The 11,262-nt window shown below is 37.6% G+C and overlaps 1 protein-coding gene and 1 long non-coding RNA gene across 9 annotated transcripts in view; one reads left to right on the top strand and one right to left on the bottom strand.

Annotated features, from left to right (window-relative positions):
* Positions 1–11,262, bottom strand: part of LOC111253848 (uncharacterized) — a 37,970-nt gene that overhangs the window by 16,179 nt on the left and 10,529 nt on the right. The window contains exons 3-4 of one of the 6 annotated variants that reach the window (XM_086991819.1): positions 6,736–6,786; positions 1,473–3,964 (exon numbers count right to left, since the gene is read on the bottom strand). The exons of 4 other annotated variants lie outside the window; for them this stretch is intronic. In XM_086991819.1, coding sequence (XP_086847945.1) covers positions 3,865–3,964; positions 6,736–6,786 — 151 coding nt within the window. In that variant the 3' untranslated portion in view covers positions 1,473–3,864. Of the gene's footprint in view, positions 1–1,472; positions 3,965–6,735; positions 6,787–11,262 lie in introns of those variants that run through there. One more of the 6 variants, XM_086991823.1, reaches the window with a different exon arrangement.
* LOC111243223 (uncharacterized) lies at positions 2,923–9,441 on the top strand. 3 transcript variants are annotated; one of them, XR_002670378.2, is made up of 4 exons: positions 3,209–3,339; positions 3,871–4,097; positions 8,339–8,419; positions 9,024–9,441. It is a non-coding gene; the product is annotated as an uncharacterized LOC111243223 (long non-coding RNA). The 3 variants fall into 3 exon arrangements; XR_015329507.1 differs by lacking the exons at positions 3,209–3,339; positions 9,024–9,441 and adding an exon at positions 2,923–3,096 and having other exon boundaries at positions 8,339–8,621; XR_002670377.2 differs by lacking the exon at positions 9,024–9,441 and having other exon boundaries at positions 8,339–8,621.

The following is an 11,262-nucleotide window of genomic DNA, read 5'->3' as shown; positions in this document are numbered from 1 at the left end:
ATAGATCTAATGGGTTTGAAGTATGTTATTAAAATTTATTAAGAAAAAATATCCTAAATGTTTTTAGTAAGCTCTTTTACGATGATTACGCTTGCAGTTATTATTCTGCTCTCACATTAACAATGGAAACCGCGAAAAAACTAGGTGACTTGAAAAGTGGATAGTGCTCAGTTCCTTTTTCCAACGAAATTAGATAAGGATACGAAAGGATGCTGATAAATATAAAGTAGAAAAATCGCAGCCTTTAATAATAAACTATAATAATTCACATGAAATCCTATTACTATCAAAAGCTAAGAGAGTAAAAGCTTACGATCTACCATAACACCAATGTTGTTGTGTGGTGAACGAAGTACAAAGTTTTCTTCATAGTATATTTTACCATCAACACGAGGACTTTAATATTGCAACGACTATAGCCAAAACGATTGATACAGAACCTACTGATACAACTAGGCTGGACATTTGCCTTCCTGTCTGCAATCTAAGTAGGACATTTCAAAGTATTGTAACATGTTTTTCCAACACGAAAAGGTTTGTCGTTCGTTATGAATGAAATCAAATGTTCACTGGTGGTACCACTGTAGCAGAGTTATCAATTAGAAATGCAAAGGTAAGAAATACAGGTTCGCAACGGGCAAGAAGGCCTTGCACGCAGTTCTTGTTTTGAATGACCCGCCACAGCGAGTATTGGCGAAAACCTAGAAGAAATAAAACCATTCGTTCGGCAAGGTAACCAAGACATATCTTTGGGAGGTAAAGATCGGTAACTAAGACTGTGCCGAGAAATCTGGCGTTCAAACCAGTACAAGTCCATTATCGACTGTCTCAAGAGAATCTCAGTGCATTGAGGAAGGAGCCGGATTTTCCCCTTCACATCATTATAGGCGACAAGGAATAGAGGGAAGACAGATATGACGTCGTAACAAAACCACGATCCTCTAAGTCTCGCTTCAAAATAAAGTCCAGAACGTAAAAAACTCAAAGATCTAAATGACCTAAATAATAGCCTATATGATCTAAATGGTCTTTCCCCATTGCTGGGGAATTGAGCCTTGTGAATTTATGTAGAACGGCTCTAGTATCACAAATGTATATTACCGCGTTTCAAGAAAATAAAACCTTGTGCTGACAGAGGTTTTCAAGGTTGATCTATGGGGGGACAAATGGCGACTTCTTTACTAAGATAATATACCAGCTTTTCCACTTACTTGTATAACGCTTTTGAAGGAAAATGTTTGTGTGCCTGTGTTGTCCCGTCTTTGTCAGATCAAGCCGTTTCAAAGTAAAAAAAACACTTGACAGGAGAAAGCTTTGCTAAGATTGAAAAGAAAGGTAGAGCTATGGTCTACATCTATATAACTGGATTTAGGAATAATTGTTTTAACTATTGAACAAAATCGGTAGTATTACATGCAGTGGCAGGTACTTTAAGTATGCGTAGTTGCTACAAAGCCAAACTTTTGCTTTTTACCTGCTATTATACATATACACTCTCTTTATTTCATCATACTACGTTGTTAAATATAAACTACACATGTTATCAAACCATCGTGGCTTCCATCCCCAGGGCGGATATAAGTATCCGGTCTACAAGTCAAGTAAAATGTTTTTTACAATTTCAGTTTCTCATTAATGAACAGTCAGGTACTGCATAGTCGCGAAATAACAAGTATGGGACGTTGCTAGGAGCTAACAATATATAAAACCAACATCGTAAAATTCAGAACTTCTGTAGGCCAATCAACAAATAAAGTAGACGCAAACAGCAACGACAGAGAAGGCTCATTTGGGCAAAAATTAGCCCATGTAGAAATTGGCGAGGTTTAAGATTACAACCCTCTCTCGCAAATAAGGCTCTTATAATGACAGGCTCTACTGTTTAAATCACAAAATCGATCCAAAATTTTCTTAGAACTTCCGAAAACTGCCGTCCGAAGCTTTACATTAAAATTGCATCGAATAGACTCATCATTTTTCTATTCTATATTCTATTTATGTTTTTTTCTATTACTTACTATACTCGCTACTTTACTGAAGAATTTACATCTAAAAATGATTGCGCGAAGCCTCATTGTGTGGATTTCAGAAAATCAAAAGCTGAAGAAAGAGGAGCAACAAGTAGACTTTATACTGATAACAACTCCTCTTTAAATTCATCACGCGCATAAATAAATCTTATCTTCAGCTGAATGCTTAATTTAAGAAATACATAGCCATAAAACGTAGCTTTCTTTTTTAACGGAAATAAATTGTCACGATCTCTCTAAAGTCAAAGGCCGAAAATTCTTTAATTTGATTAAACAGCGATCGTTCGATGCATGGGGCATTCGGGTCGCTACGAATGGTATCGCCTGCCAGAACAAAATGTAATGGTATCATTCGCTGACATAAATCGCATATTTGAAAATCACCCATATGCAAGTTTCGTCCCATCAGTGCGGTAACAAAACAACTGAATTCGTCACCAGTATTTTCCGGCCGAAGGAAACCTGGAACAGTTTCTTGGCCTTGCCAAATGCGCACTCAGCCTAAATACACAATTCATCTGATAGAGACCGCATTTATATACGCTTCTTCACGTGTTCTTAGGTGATACCTGTATAACTTTGCCTAGTAGTTAATTAGATACACATATTGCAGGCTCATTAATTGCCTGAACCACATTATTGCAGCCTATTAGTTTTTGCAGGCTATTAGTATTTCAGGATACGTTGTAGTCTAAGTTCGAATTCAGGCATAAATAGACTTCGCTTCGTCCTGGGAGGCAGCTATCTGTTGAAACGTCTAACGGTAACACCGGACACAAAACTCGAAATATAGAGGCTGTCTTTATTATCTAGATTTAGGTTTTGAAGGCGCCTAGCCATCTCTCGTGTGTTTTTCCGTCATCTTTATATCCTTCATCTTAATACCTGCGTTATCGATCACAGTAGCCACTGAATGTCTTAGTAGAGGGAACATAATAGTCATTCCGGAGATTATACGAGTCGCTAGATCGTTCAAGATCAAGGCCTCATACATAAACTATTCCGTCACCAACGATCACTATCGCTAAAAGGATAACTGTCATTAATGAGATAACGATATGTTGGAGTACGTATGAAAGCTGATATTTAGGTTTAAATCCCGCTAATTTCCTCTCGCCAATCAATCGTTTAGGCATGACCTAGCAATTATTGATGCCCCTGTGGATTATCTAGCTTTTTAAGAGGGATCAAGCATTTCCCATTTTCTTTAATATCCATCTGAGAGGCGCCATAAATTGCTGAAACTTGTCCTGCATAGACAAGTGAAACAGTATATATTTTGCCTAAGAGGAATCTAATATTCTAAAAGGTACGCAAATGCCAATAGTCTGAAGACAATTATGTTGTTTTACTTGAGCCTAAAAATGTATTTTCATTTGATGATTTATTGAGGTCGAAGAAAGAGATTGGCATTCTACATAAAACTTCCGATAGATTTCTAGCTGCTGTTGCCTTTTTTATGTCGATCTATCGAATTGTTGGCATAGGCTTACTTATTGTGGGAGGATTTTCATTTGAACATTTTCTCCTAATTTATTTGCAAATTCGGCAATCTCCGGCAGTGGTAGGAAAATTGGGAATTAGTGTAATTTACCGGAAAATCGGTCTGGTGCGCCTGAAAAATTATCAGCGGTAGTCATCTTTTTGCCCCTACTAAAAACTTTTCTGTTTTCTGATACGAGTGGCGACTTCATGACAGCTTGTCAGAACCAGAGGGAGGTCTTGCTGGTTCTACTGACAGCCCCTTTAAATCTGACGAGAGTCTCTCTGATGCGCTTGGCATTTTTTCTAAGCTTTTCACTTTTTACTTAGGCTAGCTAAAGACGTTCGGCTATTACAGAACCGCCTCCATGAATCCCGTGAACTGGCTGACCTCTCCTTTTCGGCTAAGACGATCGTACCAGTAACCATCAGTTTTCAGCAACCCGTTCAGACTAGAAGCCAAAAAATGGGAATTAGAACGAATATTGCATATGTCTTCGGAGGGTCGCATACCTAACTTTACTTATAAATGGCTTATAAAGAAACCTTCCCAACCTAAACGCTGAGACTTGACTGATCGTGAAAGTAAGTAATTTCTTGGAAAGGGCTCCTGTGTACCGAGTGCTTCAAAGTTCAATTATAGGCTCTTTATACTTTCACATATTTAATTATATCATTTAATTGAAAATCACTAAGTGTGTTCCTGTTGATCCTGTGTATCAAAAACATAACAGAAAGATGTTGGTGGAGTTTGAAAATTTGATATTAAAACCAAAATGTCCGTAGAATCAAAATGTGTATATGCATGTTTTCTCAGCCGTGCCTCCTAATATTTAGAACATTTCCTTATAAGAATAAGGAAAACATGTGTGTTCACAAAACTTTTAGCGATTATGAGTTTTTCAAACCTCTGCCATTGAAAAGGTCTGAATTTTATAAAAAATCCTTATCAAGTTCTAGTTTTATTGAAGTGACCTTTTTCATCAAAACTGTACATATTTGCTTATATACAACTGAAACTTTGACTGTTTGTATGTTAATTTGTTCTTCGGACTTAAATTGACCTCGTAAAAAGGGTGAATTGCGATGATTTTTAAGGTCTAAAGTCTTAATCTGCACCATGATGGAGCTGACTGGATGAATACCCTTTCCCCGGGGGACTTCCTTTTATTTGTAGAGTGCAATGTTAATTTGGACGAATTGGTCGCTTCTTGTTATTAATTCAACAACCGTTGACAAATCCTGACAAAAATATGTTAGAAAGTTAGTAGTTTCCTCAAAATAGGCGTTAGCAATTTCTAATATATATTTTTTCTAATGTCGAGACGGTTACCTTTACCCCGATTATCTATATAGTCTGAACCGTCACAGCTTACAGTAGCTCATTGTGCGAAAATTTTTTTGAAAGGGTGATTTTTCTCCTGTGGGGAGCGTAATGTTAGCCTAGTGTCTATCCTGATATTTTTGCTACGACCGATGTTAGAGCTAGTGGGGACAATAAGGTGCATTTTTTATATTTGTCTTTACTCTATATTAGTCTTTACTTTTACTAGGAACCTCTATCGTTACACATGTGTATTAGTAGGTTGTAGAAGCTGAGATAGGCTATATTTTGGTGGGATTTTTATCGAAAAAATATGTTTTCCTTGAAAAATGATAGCTGAATATTCAGATGTAGCGAAAGTCCACTTGCGTACCCGTCAAAAGTCTTCGATAAGTTAAATGGGAATACTATACGTTCTTACATCCAAATGTTAGTTTGCAAGCAAAAATGCCATTTGAAGGTTAAGAACCTAGTCGAATGTGTTATTTGTTTTACTTATCTAGCAATAGCGCGAAAATTATGGGAAAGTTTCTATGCGGGGAATTTGAAACGGTTGTCTGAGCGAATTTTGCTCAGTGCCAACTGGAGGGTCGTAGCGGCAAACATTTCGGCAAAACAGTATTGTATAATACTTTATCGGAAAGATTTCATAAAAGAAGTGTTAACGACATTTCTTCTATGTCCAGTACCGCTTTGTTGGCACCAATTGCTTACACCAAAACAGATTTCGACGAACAGAGTAAGAGTGCAACGTATCTATCTTCCTGTACATAAAATGGTCAGACATCGAATGTGGTAACTGTTTCACTTTCGTAACTGAGCATTTTTTTACATAGAAGTTATAGCTTATTAATGATAAGCTTTCGGTAAGCTGATCTGAAATATGTTGCGCAGCTCTGTACCCAAAATAATAATTTTCTAGTGGAAATGACAGGAATCCTGATTGCCATACCCGTTTGAGTATGTAACAATAAGCTAAAATTGCAAGTTGAGCTGCCTTCGAACGGTTTCTGTCGAATTTTTAGTTAATATTATTAGTGAAGTTGAAGCGGCAGATAAGGACTTTTCCTGACAAAAATCCCTAGTTTATTTTTAGAGAAAGATACTTAAATGCTAAAAGAATATGTAAATATTTATTGTGAAAAAGTAACAAAAGATAAAAGAAAATCACAGCGTAGTAACTTTTTTACTTGAAGGTGATATGAAAATTTTCCCCATCGAAGTATATAGTGGGTATTTCCTGCTATCAATCAAAAACAAATCGATGAGCTGAATCCGAATGCAGTATATATTCGTATACCTGATCTTCAATTTTTTTTTGTCAAAAATGCCGTTTGAAAGATAGAGACTTCGCGTGGTGCTCAATGTAGGGGGTGTATTTTTCTAGATATGGTCATCGATATAATTTTACGAGCTGAGTTAAAATGCCATGCATGTCCCTATAAATATTTTTGAACGAAAACGACAGAAACCCTATTGGTCGTATTGGTTTGTCTATATAACAGTATGTGAAAATGCGTGTTGAACTTCTTCCGAGTAGCTTTTTAGCAAACTAAATGTTAATAGGAAAACCAAAGCGGCAAATGTAGAGTATATTTTTGTGAAAATATCTAAATCCTTTTCGCAAAAATGCCAAAACATCAAAGAATATGTAACAATTTATTATAGAAAAAATGTTTGCCTATGGTGACGTCTCAATGTACCGATTGAGGAATCGTATCGTCATTCATTATAATTTATATCACTATTTATTACCAAAAAGAACTGATAAAACTAAATGCTTGGTAACATTTCACGAACAGAGGATTAAAACTGATAAACACTGAAACCTTTGCGATATCTTAGTTACTTTAATGCGCAACTACTAAGTACGAGAAAGAAAAGATAAAGGAAACTCACATATGTGCGTCGTGGAAACAGACCAACGCTAAAAAAGTCCCGTAATCACGTCTGCAGAAACGACAGTTAACGAGCTATATTAAGTTTGCCTCAGACCAACTTATTTAAAGAGCTACAGCTTAATAAAACGGCTACAGAAGGGTATCGGGTCAGATGGGACGGCATAACTGCAACTAAATAACTATGTGGGGTATATTAGACCCGTATATTAGACCTACAGTCTTCATTAGCCTGGGTAGACGAATCAATTAAAATAAATCAGTGACAGTAACTAAATAAAGCAAGCGCAAGTCGAAGCCCTGCAAATCCATTTGGTAAGCCCTCCGAAAGCTAGATCCCTAAAGCAGGTATCACGAGAGGGCAGCATTGAGCACGTAAGGAAAATGAGCCATGAAGGACTAGAAGATAAACTAGTCGCGAATTTTTTTACCGTTTAGATAAAGACTTCATAGACGTGAGGGACCTTTCGAATCACGTTTGCTTGTAAGCGTAGACTAATCTAATAAGCTCTTTTCGGAGCATCTGATTAGCACTTCCCCAGTATCCCGATCCAACCGACAATAGGGTAGTAAGTGAGCTGGTTCTCATGCAATGATCTGCTATTGAGTTTGATTTTATTAGTTTGGTTAGTAAGATCATTGAACTCATAATTTAAACATATCATAAAGTTTTACATATGAAACATTTCAGCATAGCTCGTAAAGCAGTTCAGGTAGCCACACATTACTTTCACTTTAGATTCCTTGAGTAGATATATTTGAACCTGGATTTCAAAATCGACAACAGCTCGAGACTGGAAAAAAAATTGCAAGTAGACATCGAAACACAAGTAGGACCAATTAACGATTGGCGCACCTCAGTCCCTTTGTCAGGAGCTGCCTGTTTTGATGCATTTTAATAGCATTTAAAAAAAGAATGAATTGTTTTACTTTCTTAAGAGCAATTCTGTACGTTCTTACAACATGATAAAGTGCTAAATCTATGCGTGGTAGGGGAAATTGTTGCGTGATAGATTTGAATAAGGAAATTCTATAAGGAATCTTTGAATAAGGAAACGAAAACATTCTTCGAGTGTAGTAACGGAATGTGTACGTGACACGGGAAAGACACACAATTTTGATTTTTTATCCTATTCAATCTTTTCTCTTCTATCTGCGAATTAGTTATTTCCTGTCCTTCTACGCTGTGATTTATGGGGTTCGGTCCGGTAGTAGTACCTTTGCAACGCTTAAACAACTAATGCCAGAGTATAATTTTTGGTCAAAGATACGCGGCCAACATATGAAGTTACTTACTCAACAAATCTACGTAATGACTACGTTATAAAAAAACGATGTGTTTCGAGAAAAGGTGCTTGTATTACCGTTGCAATACCGGAAATAATGGGATCTTTAGATGCGCCAGCATTGAGATTATTTGAAGCCGGATTTCGCCAACACTGCAAAACTCCATAAAAATATATGGAAAGTAAAGCACGATTTGACCTAGCGCTTTTTCCAGGTCTTGTTGATATTTTTCAAAAGGATTTTCAGCAGACCCTTGGTCGAGCTTTCGCTGTGATAGACTATTCGCACTAATGCTGCCCACTAACTTAATCAAACAGGCCCAGTCAGATGGCAGTATGGTATCTCTCAGCGATCGCTTCCAACCGGGCACGACACTACGTTAGTAACGTCTAATTCAAGTTAGTAGCTTGGGAATTTGACAACTGTGCATAGAAGAGGTACCTATGGATTGCGAGATTCGTGGAATACATTTCACGACCTTAGCACGCGAATTCAAAAGAAGCTTGGCTGATTCCAACGTCATAAGTCTTCGTTTAATCGAAATAACCGATACTCCATTTTGGTTGTTACATTCTATAGTGTACGGAATTCTAGAAGTTTAAAAACACAATCTATTCTAAATAGCAATGGTCTGTTATTATTCACGAATTTTAATATAAACCTTCACGATTTAAAAATTACATTGTAATATACATATCAACGATTATGATGCATCCATGGATATAAAGCAGAAAAAGGACAAATCGAGTTTTCTTTCGGGCTACCGGCTAAGTAAACGGGATTTCAGATGAGGCCCTAATTCCTCTCGAAAATACTGAAGCATGGTAAATATTCTCAAGCTTTGACAATTACTTCGAAAAGTCTAGTGTTATCTAGTGCAATTCTGTTTAAGGAAGATCCGAGTGTGTGTGGAAAACACGAGCGTTTAGATGCTGGCGATGCGTATGTATTAAAAAAAATTGTAAAAAGTATATATAATAAAAGTAGCTATCGATTAATTAGGCAGGTGCTGAAGATATCGAGCGAACGCGATCCCGACAACCAAAGGAAGTTTTAATTTAAGCACGTAGTGCAGTCGTCACTGTTACAGCTAGAGCTCGAACGAAGGGCAACTAGCGAGTAAACATATCTCGTTATCGATTTACCTTGATCCGGATCAGCTGGAGTGTTCAGAGATAAGCGGTACTGGATATTGCATAAGTACCTTTAGTAATCACCACCCAGTAATAAACACTGTAGCTAGATTGCGTTGTTGCTGCTTTGATTACAACTCGTAGCTTACTTTGCTCGTTATAAATGCGCCTTGAAGACACTTTTTGGCTCTTTCAATCAATTGTATCTCAAAATCGTCTAAGTTTGATGAGACCGAGTCCTGATTCTAGGCTCGAATTGATTAAGAACCTTATAATCTCATAAATCATTAGAAACAATGGATGTGGACATACATACATACATATGTAAAGGGACGTGAATCTTTGGGTCTCTAATTAGGCTGCACGTGGTAGTAGTGGAGCTGGACGTTTAACCTAAATAAGATGGAAGTTAAATTTAGGAAGAACAGGATCGTGTCTGGCGATCTTTCAAAATATCAATAAATTCCCGTATTTTGGGATCCTCATTGTCTTTAATGGCGGCAGCTTCGTTTCATGCATCAGAGAACGATGTAAAAAAAGTACTTTGTGGCCTCAGATTTCAGCTTCGTTTTCCCTCATGATGGCACTTCGTTTATTCGGCCTTCAAGATGGTGCCGGTAGTAGATTACCGGATAAACATAATTTGAATGGATTTTCCAGTAAAGATTCTCGAACTATTCAGCCGAGTGGGAGTCTTCCTAGGAGCGTTCTCTGGGCACAAATCTCCTTACCGAAAGTAACTGAGATGTTATTTTAGACTCTCGGAGACCGAGACTTTTTTCGAGTGTTTCAGCAAAAGTTTGCCGAAATAAACGATGAAGTTTCCAGCATAGAGCGATAGCAGACAGTGGTTTGTAGAAAACTTGGTGGATAAACCATTTCCATTTATATAGCTAGGGGTAATAGATTTCTGAGAGCTATTATAAATACCATGTGGGCTATTGCCCCTAGGACCTTCGTTTGGGAGGCTGGCATGCTAGTACTATCGCAAGGTAAGCACTTATGCCGTAAGCTCTTAATCTTTTCACACTTTTTAAGCCGATAAATTTTAAAGCGTATGAATACAGCAACGTAAAAATCTATAAATAGAACCTTTAGATATTCTATCTGCCAGTTGTTACACATGTGTGCACGTTCTAACTGCCACTCGCAGGCGCGATGAGCACTGCTAGAGCTGAGATATGTCTGTTACGTATGTGGATTCAACGTATGCTTTTTTTATGATCCCATCGCTTTAAGTTCTATTGGCGTGTCACTGTTGTTGCATAATAAACTAACAGCTTTCGTTAGATTGGCTGAAGATAGTGCGTCGGAACGCGACGTTCGCTATCCAGTCTTACGTCCGTTCTGCCCTGGCCTCATCACTAATGCGGCAGTGCACGGTGTGAAAAGTATTGCGAGCTAGTTTGTTAAGGTTTTTTGTGGAAGAGTTTGAGGTATCGTTTTCCCAAGAATCGGTCTTCATCTTGAAAACATTTTAAATGCATCCATTGTTGTGAAATTCAGAAATGGTCGTGGATTGTGTGATTGATCGACGGTGACAGTACCGGATCGTTAGAAGTTGTGGGGTGAATGGGTTGGAAAAAATGCTGAAGCAGTAGACATTATATACGAATCTGTTCGAACAATTCTTCGACTTTGGTGTGTCTGAACTGATGTTTGGATCTTTTTCGAAGCATCCGTTATAGCCGATGATATTCCTGCATTCGGTATTATCCTTTCGGTCAGAGCTATTTTTTCGACCGCCGTTGAGGTTCTATTGAATAGCCTTGGTAGACGCATCTGTTTCGTGCTCCCTATGTATAGCCTAGCCAATATCATGGTCACTAATACAAGTATGAGGGTAAGGACGAGACTGATCCTAATTGCCCGATACGTAATTGTGCAAGCATGTTAAAAAAGAATATTATTTATGCATGTGCATAAAGTATGTCTAGCACCAGTCGAACTGGTAATAGAACACCCAGTCCGCCATTTTGCAATCTGGTCGCGTGTATACGTCAAACGTTGTTTGTTCTAAATAAATTTCGAATGAATTTAGATTATATATGTGTTGATATATATAACAAAAAACTCGTGTGGATTTGTGACCTTTTTCTAGATTTTCT

This window comes from Varroa destructor, unplaced genomic scaffold (genome assembly GCF_002443255.2).
Source record: "Varroa destructor unplaced genomic scaffold, Vdes_3.0 BEIS01000001.1, whole genome shotgun sequence".
Taxonomy (NCBI): domain Eukaryota; kingdom Metazoa; phylum Arthropoda; class Arachnida; order Mesostigmata; family Varroidae; genus Varroa; species Varroa destructor.
Note: the sequence above shows the minus strand (reverse complement) of the source record. Positions and strands in the feature narration are given on the sequence as shown.